This window comes from Dermacentor albipictus, chromosome 1, assembly GCF_038994185.2.
Source record: "Dermacentor albipictus isolate Rhodes 1998 colony chromosome 1, USDA_Dalb.pri_finalv2, whole genome shotgun sequence".
Taxonomy (NCBI): Eukaryota; Metazoa; Arthropoda; class Arachnida; order Ixodida; family Ixodidae; genus Dermacentor; species Dermacentor albipictus.
Genome location: NC_091821.1, coordinates 61120149 through 61144784, shown reverse-complemented (window position 1 = coordinate 61144784; position 24636 = coordinate 61120149). Strand labels below are relative to the sequence as shown.

The following is a 24636-nucleotide window of genomic DNA, read 5'->3' as shown; positions in this document are numbered from 1 at the left end:
AGTTCTGTGCGTTTACCTGTCTCGGATCAGGGGGAAAAAGTAAATCTATTTTGTGCTTATGGAATCCCTTTTAGAAAACGTTATGAAGGGCCGTTGCGAAGCGCAGCCCGACTACTACGAGATACTTGGGTGCGACGAAATCTCTTCGGTACGTTGTCTCGCGGCATTTCTCTAAACATTGCGCTATTGTGCCATCATTCTGTGGCGACTAAGTACCTTTAGCGACCTTAGAGTTCACATTACTGCTACGTAGTACTGGTACATCTGTAAAGGCTGTCAACTGCTTTCAATCGATAAGCCGCGCAAGGTCGTCGAGAGATCAACAAGTGGCTGATAGGAACTTATTTAGCCTCTTTCCTTTCGCTTTATCTAGCTCATATGTCTGCTCGAACTGATGCTTGCGTTTGAAGGCGGTGGTAGCATGCGCGCCAACTCGAATTAATAACAATTTTTGTTTTTGTTGTGTGGATTGGCTGCAACGAACATGGAAAAAAAAAATATCAAAATGTGAACGTGCACAGTCGACGTTTGAGCACAGACAGTTCATGAACAGAAAAGCGATGCGTGAAATGTGCCAGCATATATTTGAAAAATCGGTACGCATATCGGCCTCGGTAATGTTGCCTTAGAACAACGAAAAGGTGTGAAAGGGACGTACGTTGGAGACGTGTTTACGATTCTCTGGCCTGCGTGCATAAATAAAGGTACATCTAGCTACCAATTAACGTCCGGATGCAATTGACTGTCATATGTATACGTTCAATTTGCTGCATTAATTGTGAATGTAGTAATTTGTTCTATCGAACTGGAATTGCATATTTAAGATGGGCTAGACGTTACAAAAAAAATGCATACGGCAACTTATGAGGTACACCCCCGTTTGCTTTTGTGATCTTGTGAAAACAGTCAAACATTAAAATTTGCTGGTGGTAAATTAAGGGCAAAGCTTTTCCCATATCTAAACAATGTCACGCTTCGTAAATTTAAGCATCCAGTACAACAGCCGTAAAATGAACTGTTTGTAAGATGACAAGTAAAACAATATAATAGCTCAACTGCTTGAATGTAGAGGGTGTGCAAAATTGTTTACATTGATCAGGAATTGGCCTAATTCAGAGTATTTTGGCCTCATTGCAGGATGAACAACTCCTCTGTGAGTACAAGGTAAAAGCGCTTAAATTCCACCCAGACAAGAACCCAGGCGACCCTGAAGCAGGTACACATTTATTATCTGGAGGCAAATGATATGCCTGCAGAATACGTTAGTAAATCTTTGTATAGTGCCACGGAAATACAGTGTGCACCGTAGTTTGCATTCATTACATTTCCATTTCGTTTGCTGTCACTTGATAAGAGCATGTGTGCTGGTGGCTCTGTGACTGAATCTCCAAGCAAGTCTTAAAATCAAACACTGCAACCTGTGATTACAGTACATTTTGAAAGTGACTCGGCTAGTTAGAATTTGGCCCATTGGTATTGTGTTACAGCACATTGTGAGAGGGATGTAACAGTAATAAAGTACAAGATGGCAAAGAAGAGCTGGGATAATGTCAAATATTTTTCATTTTCACGCTTTGTCATAGGCCCAGCAAGTGCTCTGCTCGCATTATCACCAGTTCACCACTTGTGAGTGGTGGTTATTAAAAAAGGAATAGAATTCAGCAAAAGGAATTGCCACATTATACCGTTGAAAGTTTCAGCAAGCTGCATGCTGTATTTTATGAACAAATGATGTTTTTTTAAGAGCAGGAGCATGCATGCTGGGCATTAGTGAGGGTTCCCTCGTTTGCTTTATTGCCTTTTACTTTGTCATTATTATTTTATTGTGTATATGTCTCCTTAGCAATAAACTCAATGCCGCATGGAAGTTATCACTTGTACTAGTTGCTTCTCCTGTCTAGTTTTGTGCTATTACATAGAACTGTATGCGTGGTTGCTTGTTGGAAGCAGTGACTGCATTTTGAAATTTCAGGTGGCTAGAAAATACAATTCTTATGCAGTTTTTGCTGTCTAGTTTGGGCAAGCAGAGTAAGTTTGTGCATCATGTCGCATGAAGCATAGATTTATGATTATATGTAATCTAACAGATAGTGAAAAACCTTAACGAAGTTGTATTTGTGCTCAAGAACATCATGAAATTGAAAATCTTGTCAAGTTGAGGTTTTGATATACAGATTTGAAGTTTTTATATCTGACCTATCAGCTACTAGGTTTTCCAGGAGTACCGTTAAATAATATTTCAGTGTAAGTTTAGATGATAATTACACAACTGAAATATAGACAGCCACAAAAATTATCAAAGCAGCACTGCTGCTACTGCCATGCGAGCATGAGGCCTTCACTATGGGATGGTTAGGTACAATTAATGTTCAAAACAACAATTTAAGGTGATGTAAACCATGACAATACCAGACTGACGCATTTTTACATGTGAAAATTTGCCATGCAGCAGCAAGCCAGCACACTGAGTTCCACTGAGCACTCAGAGCATTTGATCTTGTGACTGCTGTGCTAATAAACTCCCTCCCCCCTTCTGCCTTTTTTTACACACATAGTACATACGCAGAAAAAGAGAAAAATGCAAACTAGTATAGTATTCTGCAGATATATGGTGAAGTTGGCACCATGCCAATGCCTAGGCACATGAATTGCATGAACACTGTAGTTAAACTCAATTACAGTTCATTGGCCATAAAAGTTGATCAGATAGGCGTGCTGGGCTAAACTTGGCTCCACATCACTGTTCTCAAAGAAGCTCACGTTATATTTTGCTTATCAATTAATCATCATCATCACCACCATCATCATGAGCCTATTTTATACCCACTGCAGGACGAAGGTCTCTCCCTGCGATCTTCAATTACCCCTGTCCTAGGCCAAGCGATTCCAACTAGCACCTGTGAATTTCTTAATTTCATCACCCTACCTGGCCTTCTCCTGTCCTCGACTGTGCTTCCCTTCTCTTGGCACCCATTCTGTAACCCTAATGGTCCACCGGTTATCTAACCTGCGCATTACATGACCTGCCCAGCTCCATTTCTACCTAATGTCAATTAGAATATTGGCTATACCCGTTTGCTCTCTGATCCAAGCTGCTTTCTTTCTGTCTCTCAATGTTATACCTAGCATTCTTCGTTCTATCACTCTGCGCAGTCCTTGTTTTTGAGCTTATGAGAATGAAAGTAGTGTGCCGACTGCAGGCACTGAGAAGGTGCCAGACTAGCAGATGCTACGGTTAAGTGTTTTACTCACTCCTACCAAATGGGCCCTTCATGCACATACTGCCAAATTTTTATTTATTTGTTTATTTATTTAACCATACTGCAGGCCAATTCTTTGGCCCTAGCAGGAGGCGCATTTTCGGAATGACAAAAAATAAACAGCAATAAATCTGAAAACAAGCAAAAGGGGCAAAGTAACAACACTAACACAATGGAGAAGCAATTTTCTACAAAAAAAATTGCAGTGCACAAAGGTTTTGTGAAACTGAAACAAGCTAATCATTTCTGCAGAAGCCCATAACATGAAGAAATTAGTTCATGAAAGGGAAAAATTGTTGTCCACCTGAATAGTATGAAGCTACCAAAAAAAAGAAAGAAAAACCCATACGGGTTTCTCAGAATGTTTTGCAGTGTAAATAAAAAATAGAAAAAATCCCATACCATGACAAATTTTTCTTCAACTGCGAACGTTTTTGAGAAACCCATGTGAGGTTCCTTCTTGGATGACAACTTCTTGGATGACAATTTTTCCCATTCTTAAATAAAACTGTAATACAGAATTGCTTTGCTATACCTTTCTGTGAAAAGATGTGCAGTCTTGTATGAAAGCCTGATAATAGAATTTTTTAAAAACTTTTAGAAATGAATTCTTAAACAAAATTAAGGTTCAACTGTATTTGTAACTGGTGGTTCAGTGAAAGTGCACCTCTGTCTCTTTGCAACCAGCCCAGCAATTCCAGAACATTCAAGAAGCACGTGATGTCCTGTTAGACCCTGAAAAACGAAAAAAATATGACAAGTGGAGAAAGTCGGGCCTCAGCATGCCATTTCAGCAGTATGTCAACCTTAATGTTACGGTATGTTTTTGTCTGTTGCCTATATTGTTGTGACTACCTGATTGGTCTAATTGGTTTATCTCTATAACTGGAATGTTGAATTGGATATGTTGTGTTTACTTTCTGCTTCCACTTGCCACATAGTATGGAAAAAATTGTGTGTTTAACAAACTTTGTAGGAAATGTTCCGATAAATGTTACTGTGCAGCCCTTGACAGTTTTCTCTAAAATGGGTCACCCCCATTTTCTTGAATTATCAATTGAGTGTTTTTTAAACATATACACATTTCAAATCGTAACCTCTACATTTTATGGCAAAAAATAATTTTTGTTGATAAGATCAAGGAACCAAGTAGTTCTGTCATTAGCAAGATTAGTCATGGTCTGCTCTTTTGTGCTTTTTGCTGAGCAACCACTGCAAAATAATCAGCACTGTTCACATGTTACTTTTGCAACCTTGCTGTATTGCACATTTGTCAAAAGATGTACAACATTGAGAAAACATTAACCAACTACAATTGTTACATGAAGAGGGCTTTTATTTAAATACCTACATCAACAGCAGGGCAAGCTGTTTGAATGTTCGGGGTGTTTCTACGAAGACTTTAAATAATATTTAAGACTATCCATTCTAAAATAAACGGGCATTTCCGTCAGAGGTGGCGACCACGGAGTGATGAGTGATACGTAGTAGTTAGCTGCAAATTAACAAAAATCTATGAATTGAGTTTGAAACATTTAGTTTCAGTAGGGCTCATCATAATTAGGAAATTAAAGCAAGCTGTCTGTACAAGCGATATCAACTTTTGTATCTGGAAAATTGCACTTACCCATGGAACTGTGTTATGACAAATTTTGGCTGTCAGAGCATGTGAAACTGAAACTGGGAGGCTGCAGCAAGTGCAAAGCCATCCTCTTGAGGCAATGTTCTGCTTATGTCACCCAGCAGCGAGCAGCCAGTGCGCTGTGCCTCTGTGCTCCTAGGTGTTGCAGCTCACCGGGTGCCCACTGCTGGGTGACGCAAGCTGAAGGTTGCCTCGAGGAGCGCGGCTTTGAGCTCGCTGCAGCCTCCCAGTTTGGTTTCGCGCACTGTGATAGCTGAAACCGGCCGTTCGACAATTCCGTGAGTAATCACATTTTTCCAGATCCAAAAGTTGATGCAGCTTGTACGGAGATATCACTACAATTTCCCAGTTACGATAAGCCTACTGAAATTAAAAGATTCAACGTTAATTAATGATTTTTGTTAATTAGCAACTAATTACAATGCATAACGATCACTCCATGGTGGCCACCACTGATGGCATGTCGCCGAATAAACCATCCTTTCATTTCAAAATGGGTATTTTTATATAGTGCTTAAAGTATTCCTAGAAACGCCCAGTATATACAGGGTGTTTTGTTTTATCGTTAACAAAATTTTGAAAACCCAACTGTGATAGGCACTGCAGTTCAATTTATTGACCAGAATGCTTTCAGAGACAGACATAATTTGCACAAAAAATAAAGGATACTTGAATAATTAACAAATTTTTGCTAATGAACTTTTAAACGAATTACTTCACACCACATATTGCAATTTGCAAATTGTAGCCAGTGACCTAAGTCATATAGAAATGAATTCTAAGGATGACACCAGTTTCGAGGTATACATTCCCAATGTATGCAACGAAATCATTGGTGTTTTAGTAACTGTACAGCTTCAGTGCATAAAAAGGCATTTTGTTGAAAAAGGAAATGGAGCAACAGTGCATTTTTACAGCAAGTTTGACGGTGCTTATATCAAAGCTGGTTCAAAATTTGTTCCAAATATATGTGCCTTGCGAAATTACTGGGTTCAATTTGTGTCTAGCAATATGTGCACTTATGCAATTAGTGAAATTTTGTTCATTATTCAGTTATGTGTACTGATTTCTAGTGTAAGTAACTTATGCTTCTTCTAGTATGCCAGCTCAGTAAAGATTTGTGCTAAATGCCACAGGCAATCTTCAGAAATTTCGTTAATGTTGAACCAAAATACAGTAAAACCTTGTTAAACCGTACCCGCTTAAACAGTAGCTTCGTTTTAAAAGTAGTAAAGTCAAATTCCCGGCCAAGCGGCCATTGAACATAATGTGTTTTTTGTATCCGCATGAACTGTACCAGCTTTTTGCGTACGTGTCGGCTAACACGTAGTGTTTCCACTTTTCGTCGCGCAAGCACGGCGGTGCGTCATCTACATCAGGCGGCCCGGCAGAACAACAAGCCTCAGAGATCGGAACGTTTGCGCGTGAAGCCACATCAACATCAACATCATTTGGCGCCATGCCAGATAGCATTGTCCCAGGCATAGAGTTTCCTACAAAAATTACTAGAGGGAACTCTGGTGCTAGTGTCTACGGGAGCTGCAATGGGAGCGGTTGTCCCAGCATAGGAATTATGGGAAGTACAAGGATTTGCCTAAACTTCGTTCTTTTGGCTTCAAACGGCTTTGTGACATTGTAAACTCATCATTCTCAACAGTGTATTGCGTAATAAATAATTAAATAAAGATCATTAAAATTGCCCTACGGCAGGATTCGAACACAGGGACTCTAGCACAGAAGCCTGATATTGAAATCATTAAGCAACGGACGCATGTATCGACAAGCGAATGAAACACCTTTATGAATTTATCGCGGGCATGCCAGTGCCTTGAGACGCTTGGCGCGTTTCGATTTGGCCACCTGGACAAGCTCAATCGTTGCAATTAATAGCAATTGTACGCGTTCCCGGTGCCTTCTGCACTTCGAGGAATATAGATTGCCCTGAAGTAAACGACAATAAGATTTACATAGCGTAATATACGAAGCCACAAGAACGTCTGAATCCACAAGCACGAAGACCAGACAAATCCATGTACTTCCCATCATTTCCATGGTAGGACAATGACTGCAGCGCCAGAGTTCCCTCTAGAAATTTTCGTAGGAAACTCTATGGTCCCAGGGGTGAATCTCCGCATGGCTGCCATTGGCTGTTTTCGAGCAGATGCTCTTTCAACGCTATTGCCAAGGTCTCCTTCAGTTACGGCCCTAACAGGAGGGCGATGCTCAAGCAAAATGGCGGCGCACATGATTGTTTACGTTGTCATGGCAATAGGAACAGCAGCCGCGCGGCGCCGCCTCCCCCCCTAGCGTTATTTCTGTTTTTATTGTGCCGACCCGCTCCGCTCCCTTTCCCCAATGCCGCGCGCGCCACTTACGTTTCTTTTGTTTTTGCCTGTACGCAGCGCGTTCTGTATTTTTCTTTCTTGCACCACGAGCCAGCTCGCAAGCAATGCCAATGTGCGGCATAGCAGCCGTACATTGGCATTGCTTGCGAGCTGGCTCGTGGTGCGCCATGGGCTATGTGATGGCACACACGCAGTCTTGTCCACAATTATACCAGCATGTGCCGGGACATAAAAAAAATCCACTTCCAACACATCTTTGGTCTCGCTTTATTGACTTCGTTTCCGAAAACAAAGATTTTTCTTATAACGTGGTGTGATGCACGTTCAAAAAATGAACAGAAGTGCAAGGGAAACGGATTTTCTTCTCCGCCCTCCTCATAGATGGCGCCAATTACATCTGCCACATAAAGCCCCTTGATAATTTGAAAGTAGCGACACTCTCCTCCTCACATCGCTTTCCTCCTCGATTCTCCTCGCCTGCCGGCTGTGCACGGCGCGCTTTTCCTCCTGGGCTCCCGCGGACGGGCCGCTGGATTCAATGGAGGCGTGCTATTTTGGGCCAGTTGCGCGCTGCAGTGGTGCTGAAAATTTTGACCAATGCTAATAACAGCATCGATAATGCTAGAGGCAGCGTTTATGAGGAGGTTGTTTTTTTCTTAAAGCCGTATGAACGGGGTATACCGATGTAAAGGGAGCTTTGAGGCGAGTTCTATACTCCAGACAATTTTTCTGCCACATGATCAGATGCTTTACTTCGTGCGTGTGATCTAGTATTGCTTGTGACACATCACTTTGTGCGTGGCTTATAAAGCGAAAGCCTTAGACCTCTGTTTTAAGGTCCCATATTAATTGTGAGCTACAGAAAATATCACGTGACCGATGGAAGGCAGGAAGCGAACCAAAGCATGTGCAGCTGTGTATTAGAGATGATTAATGATTAGCAAAGTAATGATTGATTTTGACTGTATTAAGGTGGATTAAAGTCGATGAAGGTACATTAAGGTGAATGAAGGTGCATAAAGGAGGACTAGGTTGGATTAAGGTCGATGAAGGTGCGTTAATTGAGGTGCATTAAGGATGATTATAGTGGATTAGGGTGGATTAAAGTGCATGAAGAAGGATAAGGGTGGATTAAGAAAGATTAAGGTGCATTAAGTAGGATTATGGTGGGCTAGAGTGAATTAAAGTGAATGAAGGAGTATTAGGTGGATTAAGGTAGATGAATGTAGATTCGGGTGGATTAAGCTGAATTAAGGACGATTATAGTGGATTGAAATGAATGAGGAAGCATTAGGGTTGATTAAGGAGGTTTAAAGTGCCTTAAAAAGTGTTAGAGTAGATTAAGGTTGATGAAGGTGGATTAGGGTGCATTAAGGAGGACTTTGGGGATTATGGTAAATTAAAGTGAATGAAGGAGGATTAAGGTGATGAATGTGGATTCGGTGGATTAATGTGCATTAGGAAGATTATGGTAGACTAATCGGTCTTAATACTCACTGAACCATAATTCACCTTAGTCCACCCTAATCCACCTTAATGCTCCTTCATCCACCTTAATCCAGCTTAATACTTACAATCCACCTTAACACAACCTAAACAACCTACATCACCCCTAGTGCACCTTAGCCTACCCTATATGGTCTTAATCCTCATTTATTCAAGCCTAATCCATCATAATCCGCCTTAATGCTCCTTCATCCACCTTGATCCTTATTCGTGCACCTTAATCCAACTTAATCCTACTTAATAGTCCCAATCTACCTTAATACACCCTAATCCACCTCTATCAAACCTAATCCAGCTTCATGGTACCTAATCCACCTTAATCTACCCTAATCAGTCCTAATCCTCCTTTGTCAACCCTAATTCACCTTAATTCACATTAATCGACCTTAATCTTCCTTTACCTTTCTCCACCTCAATCCTCCCTAATCCTTGTTCATGCACCCTAATCCACCCTAATCGGTCTTAAGACCCTTTCATCAACCCTTCACCTTAATGCACCATAATCTGCCTTAATCCTCCCTAATCCACCTTATGTCAATCACTAATGATTCATAATTAACTTGGGGTAATCATTCTCTTATACAGGGGTGGACATGCTTTGGGTCACCTCTGGCCTTCATTGGGTCACGTGATACTTCCAGTTTACAACGCAACCTTGAAACGGAGATCTAAAGGCTTTCGCCTTAAAACTTAAAAAAAAAACTCAATGTTGACTAGCTAACGCTCATCATCTGCAATACCATGGGCATACTTGCCACTAATTTTTTCAGGGCGCAAAGCAGAATCTATAATGCTGCACTTCCGACTGAATAACAACAGTTAGCGACATGCGAGGTGATGGAACCGCAACAAAAACGCTGGTGAGCAGGCTGGAAGAATGAAAAAAAAATGCAGCATTACGGGATGCTTTCCCTACGAGCTGTAAGAAAGATGCCTCAGCTCGCAAACAACGCTATTCTTTGTTGGAATAAAATTCTTTCGGCCAATGTCATGCAGCCACTGCTTCCTGCGCAAGCCGTCACGCTTTCCTTGTGGTATCATGAAAATGGCATAACCATCTTCAGGCTTCTTGCTGCAGTTATATGCGCAACAGCTCGTTATAGCGCTAGCACATAGAGCAGGAAACACAGCGTACAACGTTCGTTACGCCGAGCTAAAGCGCCGAGCGAGCCGTGCTCAGGAGGAAAATGGCGTGAACGAAAAAGGAAAACACAAGCAAAACTCAAGATCCGTGCGTTTCCAAGGGCAACGACAGGGAGACCAATCGTTGTGCAGAAAAACGGGGGCAAAACTGGTTGCTGCGGGGGAATGCGCAAGGGGCGAGGAGGAGGCGAGGAGGTCGCGCGGCGGCGGCAGAGTTCAAAGAGAGTTGCTACTTTCAAATTATCAAGGGACTTTACTGCCACCGAAGCCGGGGAGCTTCCCAGGCCGTGCATTGTGGCGTCGTGCAAGTGGGGACTCGTGTCATGCCGAAGCTCGGATAAAAAAGATGCCGGGTGCTCAGCATAGAAGAAAAATTAGACATTGTTCATGCTATCGAACATGACACGAAGAAGTTGGCGCTGGCACGCGACAGGGATCTGCTGTTGACTACGGTGTGTGGCATTGGAATGCGACGAAGTTGCTCGGCAGCGCTGCTACGACCACGAAGAGATGTTGGCTACAAGGTTCAACTTTTCACCATCGTTGCCGAAGTGTAGACAAGCGACAGTGATGAGGACGACACGAAAAGCGACAGCATGGGCAATTCACGCCTGACAGTAGCAGAAGCTGCACGTTACGTCAGCCTCATGAATGCAATTGTCGCGACGAGAACAGCACCCCGCAATGAAAAAGGCGCCCCGCGACTTCTGCAGCGCTACCGCGTGCGTGCACGGAGAATACATAACGCCAACAAGGAATCTGCCATGCGAGTGTTTGCCGAGAAGAGGGGGCTGGCTGAAAAGCTGGCACGCAGCTTCAGTAAGTTTGAGGCCGCTGTCGTTGCTGATAGGTTGCGGCGGCATCAAACGAAAATAACACTTTTGTCGCGCGAAGTGAATAAATACTGCATGTTTTTCCCCTTTCATTGCACTCTCTCCGAGTTCTGTTTTTTACTGGTAAGTGGGTGTGATCTCATGCTATTTCGGTTAAACAGTACTACCGCTTAGTACGTACGTTTTCTGAGCTCCGGCCAACTACAGTTTAACGAGGTTTCACTATACTGTATAAACATATATACACACAGGTTGCCCCCACATAACTTGAGCCAAAGTTTTAAAAAGGAAAGGCACTCCGGATGCGAGTTGAACTGAATGCATAATGTTGGCACTGACCTAGAGTTACTCAGGCTATTTTTTATTTTTCCCTTAACTAATGGATTATTTATGTTTAATTAATCAACTGTGTAAGTACTGGCTCCAGACTCGGAAGTGTGATACGCAAAGTTGTAGAGCACCTTGAGAAACCTCTCAATAAATTGTTTCCGACACGATACATCTCACGTGGTTGTTTTTTCCGTGTTCCAAAGAAAGCCTGCGAAATATTAAAAAATACCACGTGACGGGGTGCTTGCACACTATTACTGTGCTGCTCTCAAGTTTGCAATGCATGAACAAGGTCGGCTGCAGCGAGTCTGGCCCACCACAGGGCGTTATGACTGGTGTAGGTATCGGGGCATGCGGCTCTTATCGCATGATGGTGCAAATTCATGCTGCTGGCTGAGCATTGCCAAAGCAATAAAGCATCTAAGGCCACGAAAAAGAAAAGACAAAAGCAGCATTTTGATTCTGCTTGAAAGAAGCAAAGGGCGAAGCGCGTGGGAATGATGGAAGGCGATGATGGCTGCTACAATTTTGCCTTTGTACACAAATGACCTTTAAGTAGTTTTTTAAGTATTTTCGTACCACTTTACAGATTGCTGTTCCAAGACTAATTCATTACAGTTGGTGTACCAGCCTTTGTAAAACCAAGGTTTTGTTGATCTGCTCATGGTGTTACATGTGGCTCATAGTAATATTGTATGCATTCATCATTGAACTTAAAGTGCTCCTCGAGTGTTTTTTTTTTTTTTGAGATGGTGCTGATTATGATTCAGATCAGTTTTTAATGTTGTGTGATGACAGACGTAAAAGGAGTTGTGTGCTCTGTAGTTATTCAGCTGAAAATTTTCAGCATACACATTAGTTAAAAGTTCCTTTGATTCGAAATTTTGGCATATACCCTTACCCATTTCACCAGTCATCTGCTGTGGTGGTGTAGTGACTGTGGCATTGTGCTGCTAAGCCTGAGGGCGCTGCATCAAATCCTGGCCACCGCTGCCACACTTCGATGGGGGCGAAACGCAAAAACGCCCATGTACTGCGCATTGGGTGCACATTAAAGAACCTCAGGTGGTCGAAATTAATCTGGAGTCCCCCACTATGACGTGCCTCATAGTCATGTCATGGTTTTGGCATGTAAAACCTTCAATTTAATTTTTAATTTTGCCACTCTACCAGTGTGAAATATTGCAGCCAATACCAAGCACTCGCAGCATGCATGTAGAGAAAACATGCATATACTGTAGCCTGTTTTCATTAAAGTTGGTAGCACTCTTACCATGGTTACAGCACAGTTTCCGACAAAAATCACTGGAAGGAACTCTGGTGCTATATAGAGTCCCACAATGCCTACAGGAGCTGCAAGTATGGCGGATCAGCCAACATAGGAATGATGGCCAGTACATGAATTTTCCCCAGCTTCTGGCTTCAAACGGCTCTGTGGCTTTGCAATAAATTGATTGTTTTGAACAACATATTGCATTATAAATGCAACTATTCTCACATATCATTCATGTGCACCGAGACTTGGCATATTTTTCACTCATATTACTCATATTTTTCTAAATGCCTTGCTGCATTTAGAAAACTATGAGTACTTGAAAATTTAGAAAAGTAATGCGTAATAAATCATGTCACAAGAATGATTGAATCTACAAGCATGAAGTATTATACAAATCCATCAACTAACCATAACTCCCATGGTAGCTGAATTATTGCAGTGCCAGAGTTCCCGCTAGTGATTTTTGTAGGAAACTGTGGGTTGTAAGCAAGCAAGTGTAGTGAGCACAGAGGTTAGTTAAAGCAGGAACAAAAGTGGTCCTTTTTAGCAGTTCAAATGAACCTAGACTAAACGCTGACAAAATTAGGCTGGCGTCCATGCTCCAAGTCGCTGCAGAAACGCCACTGGATTCTCTGACATGTCCATCTCTTTCAAGTGCCGACCTCCAACAACGGTCTATTATGGTGCACATGCACTGCATGCTCTCCCTTAGTCAATAAGCTCCCCAATTCGGTAGGCTTACCGTCAGAATGTCTCCACCAATGTGTTCAGGAAGGGCTACAGAATAATGGCAAGCTGGGAGAGTTGGTGCTGGTTCATTTTGGAAAAGGCACCTAGAATGAAAGACAAAGTAAAGATGGAAGACAGGGCACTTGTGCTGACTACAACTGAGCATCTACTAAAACATGCAAGCGAGTATACAGCAGTAATATCGGATAAAACTGTGTGCAAGTGTCACCTGGATGTCACTATTGCTCCCTCCCTCTTTGGGAAATGGATAAAAATTGTAAAAACATGACTTAATTTAGGTATATTTTCACATGACTAACAGCTTAAATTCACTCAGATGCATCACTACAGAGACATGGCTGACCTCCTCTACTGTGTGCATGCTATAAAGCTCTGGATTTTTTTGTGTGGTTCAAATTAACCTGAAACTTCTAAACCTATTTATGTTGGAACCTACAGAAGTCATCAGTGTACCATACTATCTATTCATGTTGGAGTGAATATTGGTCCCTTTTATGATTAAATGTTTTGTAGCATAGTCACTTGCCCACACGTGCTGGCACAAGTGTGTGTAAATATCGCTATTAAAGAAAAAGTCAAATCTATAGGTGTAGATATTTGTTAGAACAAATTGTATAAAAGAAAAGATGCAGTTGAGCATACTTATTGAACTTTTGTGCTTCACTGATTGCATGAATGCTACAATGCTTAAGGTGATACTTTTACACCCTTTAAAATCACCGGTTTGCTTGAATATTTTTGTCAGTCTCTACACTGGGTTACCAAAAAGACTAAGGAACCAATGCTGATGGATCGCTGTCATCAGGCACCTATGCAAATGCGTAAGTAGCATTATTTAATATATTGTGTTGTGTTGCACTACTGATTTAAATTGCCAAACTGACTGCAGCCATGTTGTGCTCAGTCTGACATGTGTGCAGACAAGTTCATCTTGGTGATATGCATTTCCCAGTACTGTAATACTAGCTTTAACATTTTGCCATGTCATAGCAGTTGTGCAAAATGCACTGCAACAAACAATTTTTTGGAAATCTACTTTGTTTGGGAACAAAATCGGCTTGTTTTATTGCTTATGGGCAAGTTTTAAAGGTATTTTTATACTGGCACATCTTGTTTCCTGTCAAATTTACCGTTGTGGAGTCTTTTAAACACTTTTGTTACCATACAATGCATAATGACTTGTGAGCATAGTTTTTTATCTGCACATACGGTAAAACTAAATGAAACATCAGGAGATCTAAAATACTGTTTCATTAGTTGAGGTTTCATGTACTGGTGAAATATACAAAATGGTGCAGAGACTAATTTAGTTATGAGTTCATGGGTAGTGTCAGCTTAGCTGTAATATGAGCATTCTCACTTTAAAGGGACGCTGAAGAAAAAACTAAATCAATAATAAGTGATAAAGTTGAGAACCTTATTTTTATAAATTTCACGGCAATAGGTAGAACAGTAAATGTATGTTGAACTTCCATTTATTGAATTTCCTGCTGAAACTACAGTGCCAGTATGTCTGTGTGAGGTCCTAGATTTCAAAGTACCATGTCATATTTGGGTGGTTGTGGCTTAGTAAACATTTTTGAAGATGGCCTAGTTCAGTCATTGGCTCTTTTAGACCATTATGTAGTCCATCTGTACTGATCAAAACTTAACTATGGGCTCGATCAGACGCTGTCAGAATTCATGACATCATGTCTAGCTGTGTGGGAACTTCACCCATATAATTGTTAGCATCATCCATATTTCATTTTTTTTTCTTTTCTGTCTTATTCAGGCTCCTCTCATGGTAAGAGTGGCTTATTTGGTATTGCAGAAGGCTAAGTTACTAATGCAGCTCAGATATTTGTCTTTTTAGTTTCCCTTTAACATCATCATCATGATAATTTATTTTGATCTTAAAGGCCTTTTATAGGGCAATAAATAAAGAGGGGAGGAGAACCAATGACAAAAAGGACATGTCATAAAATGAATGTAATGACCAGCAGAACAGCAGCCATTTTCCAGATATAGAATATGAAGTGAGTACAACCAAAAAGAACATTTTCACCATTGAAATGGTGAGTTGTAACAAGTATTGGGAAAAACAGACAGAAACAGACATTGCATAATGGGGGAGCAGGAAAAAAGGAAACAGATAAATGTAAAAAACGAAAACAGTGATTAACAGTAATTAGCAGATTGACAGTCAATGACAAAATTAAGTACAAAGCAAGTACAATTAAGAACAAAATTAGAATTATCTTCACTTGTCAGTGTACATGTCAATAGCAGTATAGTAACAAAAGTTGAACACAAGACATACAAGGTCTGAACAAAATGTTTTGTCTTAAAGATAAAAAATAGTGCTGTTAAAGACTCCTTAAATTTTGCTGGATTACTCCCAAGAACAGCAGTTTAAAGCTGGTAAACATATTTGTACAATCACTTCTATAGTTACTAGTTAACCATGATACGTACTACTGTACCATTGAATAGTGGTTAGGAAATGCCTCTTAACAGCCCATGATGATGGCATTCTAATGCTTCATTGAGAATTTTATAACATGCTGCTTTAAAGGGGTCTTGAACGACCCCTCGGGCTTCGTGAAAAGGCATAGCCTGTAGATAGCATACGCTGATGTGAACACCTCAGCAAAGTTTTGCAGTCGTACGCAGTGTATGGAGCTAGCTAGCGGAATGCAAAGTCGCCTTTCTCTCAGATGCTTTCTTTTCAACAGAAGCCTGCTCCACACTGTTTTCTGGATGCTTTGTTTCATAGTGTAGCGGATTCCCATATGCGGTTGCTATTGGCCAGCAGCTGACATCAATTGAGAAGGGTGCTTGATCAGTGTGCTTCTTATTCCTACTGTTACTGTGTATATTTATTGACGAAGTTTAATAAACAGGCTGAAGTAAGCGAAAATCTGCTTTCGAATTTCAATAGTAATTACGTACTTCCTGAAGAAGCTCACTGTCGTCTGCTCACGCTCGGCCACCGCTGCCTGTGTAGCAATTAAGCTTTGGCTACCCTGCATATCGGTGTTGTAGCCATCGGGTCTCGCTAATTTTGACTAGTTTTGAACGCTCAACTAGCCTTGAACCCCGCAAAACTTAAGGCCAGACCACACACACCACATGCATGATTGTCAGCACGCGCTAACTCCTGGTTGCTCTTGGTTAGATGCCTTGGCAGACTTATTGATAGCACGTGCAAGTTGGATGTGGCTATTATTCGTCGGTCAAGCTGGTGAAACACAAAGCCAGTCTGCACAACATAGCATGGCCCAGACGAGCATATGAGCAAAAGCATGCACTCAAGCCCTGTCGTGCACAAAGCAAGTGCTTTGTGTACGACATTTGCAAATGTATTGACAAAATTTCTAACCGTATAATGGAGCTGCTTATTTGACTGTTGCACATGAAAAAAATCTCCCAAATACATAACTGTAGTTTAGATCTTATTCTAAATAGCATTATATAAAACAGCTAGAGCAAAGGTAGCAACATACTTTTGCTTTAACACTTATTGACAGTCTATTTCATTTATCGGTCTCTGTCACGAGTGCCAGCACGTGAAGTGAAAGATGTGCACCTGCACACCTAAGGAAACATGCTCCGTGCTTGTGTATATGGAAGATCTTTAACCCTATCTCTGTTTTGGACGAGCTGGGTTCGTTCTTGCGTTTCTGGTAAAAACCACCAAGGATGAGCTGGTATGCTCGTTGATGGTACTTTTCACTTTCTGGCAATTCCATGGCCGAGCTGGTTTCATCTTAGTGCTGGTGGATGGTAGCACACAACTTGTGGGGCAGCGCAAGCAGGAGTGAGTTTATTTTGGCAGAGAAAGTAAAAGAAGCTGGCAACTAGAATTTTTAAAGATGGTTTCATAGGAAGCTCAAGCTATGTTGGATTCTTTGTGAAAAAGAAAAGCTGACTTCAGCAATGAATTGAGCTATTTCAAAGATGAAGTTTACTGCTCTTTGAGTGAAGAAGACACAGCGATCCTTGATGCACTGAGTTCGTGTTCCAAGAGCAGTGCTTCTGGAAATTTTGACGTCACAAGACAGCAGTGTAAATTCGATGTAAACAAAGTTTGTAATTTGTAATTCCACTTTTGTAATTAAATGTTTTGTAGCATAGTCACTTGCCAATTTGGACATTTTTGTAAAAATTTGTGATAATAGTGTGGCATGGAATGGGTTATACTTGTTAGTTTCTCTATTTTGATGTATGCTACTGGTACTGGGTTTGAGAAACATGGGGCCTAGACAGTGCATTAACTGATAAAAAATAAGAGAAGTGTAGAGCAGAAAGAGAACATGTCAGAATAGTACTTTTTTTCCATCTTTTATTGATACTTGTGCAATGTGCGCTTCTTTGTGTACTGCAGGTGTGGATGATTCAAGTGATGCTTTGTCAAGTTGGAGGAGCAAGGAACCTGCTGATGAATTGCTGAGAAAATTCAGAAATTATGAGATCTGATTTATCCTGAAGATTGATTGCTGCTTTGATGCAGTAAAGGTCACATTATGTGCTGTGAATGTAAATATATGTCATATTAAAAAAGTGACCGTGTCAGAATTGAATGAAAATAGCTGCAAGTCTCAGTTCACTTTGCTCAACACCACACCACCTACTGCAGCTTGAACACACACACCTAATGCAGGTGTGACAATGATGTTTGTTCTGAGTTCAGGTTGGCTAACATTTATTTCTCAGTGGTTGTATATATACTATCTTTTGCCTGGAGTTAGCTGATGAAACTCTCAATTGCTGTCTATATTCAAAAATAAATTTTATGTCGCCATAAACAGTGGTTTTAATTCTTGGAAAACTGCAAACTCAGTGGAGACTGGTCAAACCATTCCTCCATTTTTTACTAGCTCATTGTTCTCTCTTTGATTCTGTCATGTTCCTCACTTTGTTCTCTCAACACTCCACATTCCAAGACCTTAAACTCTAGCCCTCCTGGAGTGGTACAGGACAATGTTCCCAATGGAGCTAGGCTCAGTTGTCTTCCCAGGAATCTCTTACTAAACTCACTGCAGAATTCTTTGCTGTCTTCACGATCATGTATTGACCGCTAAATTGGCACTTGGAGCCACTGAGTACTTCCTTTCTTGATGATGATTAAATTAATGGGTTCAATTGCAGGCAACCTGCAATAGCACCCATTTTCTGTAATTCCTCTTTTGTCATATATATATATATATATATATATATATATATATATATATATATATATATATATATATATATATATATATATATACTTCATTGTTCGGCTGTCTCCTCAAGAGTAATGCGACCATGACGATTCCTCACTAGTGACCTGCTGGGAGCCAAGGGTCTCTTCCATGTGCAGAGTATGGACTGCAACCCAAGCCATTTGCGTTGTAGGTCACTGTGGCTTGGGTTGCACCAGTGACCGACCAGAGAAATAAGAGTATACATCCAAACACATTTTTAGGTTGAGAATCCACCGTTTTGCGAGTGTGTCGACTCCTGGGTGGTATGGTGTCCAAAAAATTTTAGTACGTCTGATCCCTCTTGTTCTGCCTATATTTTGCTGCGTAATGCATATTTTTTTATCAAAGACCAAAATTTGTCTTTAACAGATCTCGTTCTACGAGGGCAATCCCAATTGGCATCCTATCTTTTTGCTTTTAGTTTTTGCCATACTTATAGTACTATACTTAGTCACTATAAGAAAAACCTCTGTCTTTTGCACTCCTTTCCCCTTCTTTTTACTTCAGTGAAGCTGAGGTTGATCGCTTCAAGTGTTGCCTTATGTAGGAATGACAATCTCTTTTACATTGAGTGTGTATTTGGCTTTGGACGTTTGACATGGGTGGCAAGTACAGACATACTTTTACACTTGTATTGTTTCTTCCCATGTAAAATGCTGGTTTATCATTATAAACGTCGTCAAAAATTCAGCATGCCCACCTGATTTGAGGCTGTCATAGTAGAGATACAAAATTCTTGGTTGGCATGTTTCTGGTACGTAGAACTTCTTGCTGTGTGGTTGTATTTCCTCTATGCCTTCCCAGATATCATTGGCACATAGTTTTTTGCTATCTGGTGCTGATAAAAGGTGTCTTGACAGTGCATCAGTCTTTGGGAGCTTGTTTCCAGGTCGATGTGCCACTTAAATGTGAATTACCACAACTCTGATCCACCTTGCAATTCTGCCTTAGAGTTGCAAGTGATTCACAAGTTGAAAAAGCCTGGTTGTCACTAAAAATGTTGAATTGTCAACCTTCAAGTTATGTTCTGAAATACCCGATGGCCATCACCGCTGTGAGAACATTCTCTTCCCTATTTATTATAGCATAGTTTTCTTATGGTTCTGTAAGGGTGCTTGAATAATAACCTGTAGCCTTGAACTGGTGCCCTAGTGACTGTCACGCAGGTGAAGGATTGCTCCCATTTATGTAGAGTGACGTGTCTATGCAGAAGTCAAAAGGCTTCTTAAGCCACAAAACCACTCAGCTCAAAGGTGAATGGTTTCTCTTTCACCTATGCTACCCTCCCCACAGGTGCTTTTTCCTCCTTGCTGTGCACTTCTCTAAAAGCCACATGGACACTAGGCGAGTACTATGTGTAGTGTTGGCACTCTTGTTCAACTTCTGTTTATCAGTACTCCACACTTTTTGGCTACATACTGATGATTCTGCACGCACAGTGCAAAACAAGTTACATGAGGTGAAATTAGTTAATTGCACATGACAACCAAGCGAGACAATGAGGAAGAGTGGGCATGTGACTACATGGCCACTCAGTTGCTGGTGTGCCAACTGACAGATGAGAATTGATGCTCTCGTGTATGGACCAAGTGACACCTGGTCTATACACGAGGACCAGGTGTCACTGGTGGTGGGGACCCGTTTATCCTGGTGAAGTCACATTCATGACCCTGTTGGCATCACATGTGAAGAAGAGAGCAGAAAAGCCTGGAGAGGAGCACTCTATTGTTTCTATAACTACCTGAGGTGGTTTAGGAGCCGTTAAACTCCAAGGGTATTAAGATAGTCAGAAGATATGACTTTGTCAAGCTCTCTAGAAGTTTGCTCATAATCTCCACTCCATACAAATGGAACACCTATCAAGACAGACGGAAGATAAGACTTTGTCAAGCTCTGTACGATTTTGCTCATAATCTTCTATCTATACGAATGGAGCACGTTTCTTTGTTAGAGCTGTCCTTGTTGAGTAAGGTATGAAGGCCTTGGAAGTGCTGGGAAAGCAAGGAAAACTCACAAAGAATTCAAGGCTTAGGAGCCAAATTTTCAATAACTTTACGAACTTGGCTTTGGTACTTTTTGTGACATCAAAGACTCTGCCTGAAAAGAACACGAACCGTTTGCTCTTCCTTCCATTAACCTTAAAGTTGGCCATGCTTGGTGCATCTGCAGCATGCAATAAATGCTTTGCACATTTGTATTCCTCTGCATTAATATCACCTACTGTATTTATCTTTCACTGATGCCTATCCTACTACCTGGCAGACCAAGCCAGCTATCTGCTTCATTATACTATGACCTGGCTAACTAAATTTCCTCCCATTACTTTTAACTGGAATATAATCTTATTTGGAGATTTATCTGTGCCAATGAAGACAGTACAGCTGGGGATAATGTAAAGGAACAAATATTTCTCGCAAAGTAAAAACAGAAGACAAGTAGTGACAAAACATCTCGTAAATTGTAATCCATACAAGTTTGGATAACAACCTGTGAAACTGTGCTTATTTCCTACTAGTAACAACTCACTGGGACAGCTTGTTCTGCTTGCGTTTAGACAGCAGTGTAGATAAACAGGTAGTGGGGAGAACTTGCTAGGCAATTGATTGAATAGCCCTGGGTTACAAACCAGGCAGTGCAATCCAGAAATGCTCCGGTAATGAGCAGGGTAGGAAATTGCAGGTCCCAGACTTGGCAAGCATATTTCTTTTCCTGTTTTTCATGCTTATAAATGGTTTCTATTACCTGCTGTGCAGTCCTTATTAGCTTCCTTTTAAGTTCTTTTATCGTCAAAGTTTCAGCACAATGAGTTATTAACGACAGAATGATGTTTTACATGCTTTTCTTCTGGCGGATGCAAGCAAGCTAATATTCATGACGTGGGATTGTCTACCAAATAGGCTCAAAGTGGTGTTTATTGCAGACTTAATTCTCATTACGCGAGTCCCCGTGTCTAATGCCCTAGGCAAAAGTACTCATACACTGTTTCAAAAAGGCTGGTTATGAATTGTAGCTCTTGCTCCCTTGCAAACCCAGCGTAGAACAGGATGGAAAGCTGGGCTACATTGATAGGTTTAATACTGTCAGTGCAATACACTGTGACATAGTACATGAAGAAAAAAAGACAAGTGGCGTATCACAGGGCTTAACGGATGGGCATGAATCAAATGTACTCATAAGTGCACATGATCTTGATTCAGTGACATATCAAATAAAGAAACACTGGAAAAAAACAATGATTAAACACCATTAAATCTCATTACATTATAAATTGCTCCACTAAAATTCAGTTAAGACATCACTTGTATGCGTGTTTGTGTACTGGGTTGCACTTCGTTGTGCTAACAGTATTAATCCTAGCCTTATATTGTCTTGCAAGACATCTCCAGTCTCTCCCCTCTCCCGTACCCTTCTTGCCTCCCACACCCCAAAGCAGTAGGAAAGCGTCCTTTGCGACAGGGCCAGCGAGGCCGAACACATGTTTTCATCATCTCCAGCATTACTAAACTGGATAACACCATCTAAAAGGTGCAGGTTGTCGAGATGTCCCTTTGATCTTTAACCCGTTTACATCTCAGTCTAGCGCTTTGAATATTTTGCTCCCCACACTTTCAAGCATGCAATACAGAACAGTGAAGAGATTGTCTCTCATTGCCACACACTCTTTACCATAACTTGAACACTTTTCTCGTGAAGTATGGCAGCTATGGAATAGGTATACAAAAATGTTTAAATAAATAAAAAAGAAGGAAATCAATAAACAACAGGAAGAATAGTTATGTGCTACACACGTTACAAAGTTTGAAGTCTGCACATATGTACACCCACTGCATGGTTTGAAAAATGCCAATGCATGAAGTTGGCCAGCTAGTAATGTGCCTAATCAACTTCGCAGACAGCTCAGTACTTTTGGCAGAGCACTGACAAACACTGGAATACATTGTGTAATTAATTGCAGCAATACCATGGAATGAGCTGATCTGTTGCAACACAGCAAATTTTCTAGTAGCGGGTGCCAAGCTATGACATCGCATTACTACTTCAATTTTGTATTGAAATGAATTAAGGTAGATTATAGATACCACAGCTTCTGACAGCAACCTTTAAAGGGACACTAAAGAGAAAAGTGATTTGAGTTGTGTTAGTCAATTACCGTTCCACAATACCAAAAATTATGCGTGGCTCTGCTATCACAAACATCAGAGACCAGCAAAGCTGGGCGAAGGCCAGTAAAGTAGTGCCAAACTGCACACTTAGTCCAACTTTTGCTGGGCTTCCCCTAGCTCTGCTAGTCTCTGGTGTTTGCAATAGCAGAGCCACGCATAATCTTTTTTTTTTCCACTGTGAAAAAGAGGACCGCCAAAGCGCGTGCGCGTTTTTATTGGAGAGCGACGATGTCACAGTATGGTAGGAACGTCATTGAGGCTAGTGTAAATGCAGTGAGAACATTAGTAACCCGATCTGGTTCTTAATTGGAAGGAAAAAAAAAAAAAAAACTGGGAAAGGCTAGAGATGGCAGCCAATTGTAGATTTCCAAGCATTAGTGACAAACATGCTCCGTTTATAAATAAAAGGGTGTCACATTTCTTGAACTGAGCAACACAATGGAATGCATGTGATACCTTCCAAGCAATATACTCCCCAAGAAATTTTTGTAAAGGACTTAATATGAAAAGAGGTACGAGTTTAATCTTAACTTTTCCCACTCCCACTCATCTCATCGGCTCCTCTCAGGTGGGGCACCGCCAATAATAATGTACTACCCATTGCTCCTTTCTTTTACTTTTCTTCTGTGGTGTGCCATCATTTATTGTGATAGCAATTATATGGACACTGCAGGCGCATTTTTGCCGCCGTCGTCACCGTAGCCGTGATGTTCCGTACAAAGTCCAAGTGCGATATTATGGCGGCTGTGTGCCATGTGCTGTGGGTGCGGGTGAAAGTGTGTGGGGGTGAGCCAAGAAATATGGTGGCTCGATCTCTCTTGTGCAAGGGAGGAAGGCTGGGAGGAAGTGTGCAGTCTTCCATCGTGCACATAGCACCAGAGGGTGTCAGTGGCTGCGTATGGCGTGGCCGAGCATGACCGAACGAGCCCTCTCTTGAAAGCCATCTGCACTGGGTACAGAGTCTTGGCGCGCCAAGGACTGATGGCTTTGTGTGCACCGTGTTCTTAATATTTAGTTTGCGTTTAAGCGAGAGGCAGCACGAAGGGCAATTTTCTCACTGCTGCTGCCCTCCTTCCTCACACCCGTGTTTTGACTGCAAGTGTACACAGTCATCGAGTGAGATATGTTCATATTTGCCTGTGCATGTGTGACATCATGCTAGTTAATTTAGTTCGTAAAGAAATGTTTACAAGTTCATACGGCCGATAAAACTACTATTCTTACTTCATATAGCCATCTAATCATTTGATATCAAATCAATGTTTCATTTCTCGGGTGAAACTGCGACATTTTCTTGATGCTGGCATCTGACAAAAGGTGCCCAAGGGCTACAATGGAGCAGAGACAAGGACATGCGAGCAATCACCCCCTTCTTCATTTCCTAGAAAATATGGAAGGGTGTGCATGCATGTGTCCAATGGCCACCAACTATGGGCCACCAGGCTTCATGCAACTTCACCACTTGCATTGCACAAGGTGGAAGTGGGGTTATAAAAGCTGTAGGAGAGAGAAAGCAATCTATTACGCAAGACTGTTAAGTCCCTTGCTGCACGCATTAATGACAGATCAGGAATGTTTTCGTGCCACATTGAAAAAGTGTTTAGTGCTCCTTTAACATGGTCAACAAGAAAGCTGGTGTTCACAATCCAGTTTTCTGGATTTGGTTCTTATTGTATTCTGGTTTCTCACTGTAGAGGACTGCCGTTTCCCTTCACTAGCAGCAGTTTTCAATGACTGAATGAAGAGTGGTTGGCTGGTTCGCTGACTTAGCTAGCTGCCTTGGGGTAAAGCAGGGCAGGGCCGGGCAGGGCAGGGCAAAGCTGCACTGGTCCTCTGCAAACTGCACTGACAGGTGCAGTTTTCCACCTCAAAGCAACACCTGGGCTGTGACCACCTGGGGTGCACTGAAATTTTAGTACGGAAGTGTTTCAGCACTCTAAACCCACTGGAATGCGATTGCTGTGGCCAGGGACCCTACCTGCAATCTTGCACTTGACAGTAGAATGCAACAGCTGCTGAGCCACTGTGACAGATAAGTGTGAAGTTTTACCATGTGTGGCATGTTGAGATTCTACTCCAGTGTTATGCTAGTTGTAAACATGCATTAATGGCAAGAGTGAGAACATCACCTGAATAGGTTAGTCCAAATGAACACTTACA

General features: G+C 41.4%; 2 protein-coding genes across 2 annotated transcripts in view; one reads left to right on the top strand and one right to left on the bottom strand.

Moving 5' to 3' along the window:
* The window catches only part of LOC135918351 (aldo-keto reductase 1B-like), a 44657-nt gene extending 44506 nt beyond the window's left edge, over positions 1 to 151 (bottom strand). The window contains exon 1 of the mRNA XM_065452027.2: positions 17 to 151. The gene's annotated coding sequence lies outside the window, so the exon portion shown is untranslated. The remainder of the gene's footprint in view (positions 1 to 16) is intronic.
* LOC135918353 (dnaJ homolog subfamily C member 12-like) lies at positions 9 to 17658 on the top strand. Its single transcript, XM_065452028.1, has 5 exons — positions 9 to 148; positions 1138 to 1216; positions 3948 to 4078; positions 13831 to 13906; positions 17455 to 17658. Exons 1-5 carry the CDS (start codon positions 59 to 61, stop codon positions 17544 to 17546), a joined length of 468 nt encoding a protein of 155 aa, XP_065308100.1. The 5' UTR covers positions 9 to 58; the 3' UTR covers positions 17547 to 17658.
* The last annotated feature ends 6978 nt before the right edge of the window (positions 17659 to 24636 follow it).

Excerpts from the sequence above, each read along its gene's own strand:
- LOC135918353 (XM_065452028.1), top strand. The coding sequence starts at position 59 with ATGGAATCCCTTTTAGAAAACGTTATGAAGGGCCGTTGCGAAGCGCAG. Across the intron at positions 149-1,137 it reads GGTGCGACGAAATCTCTTCG|GATGAACAACTCCTCTGTGA; the intron begins GTACGTTGTCTC and ends GCCTCATTGCAG. Across the intron at positions 1,217-3,947 it reads CCCAGGCGACCCTGAAGCAG|CCCAGCAATTCCAGAACATT; the intron begins GTACACATTTAT and ends CTTTGCAACCAG.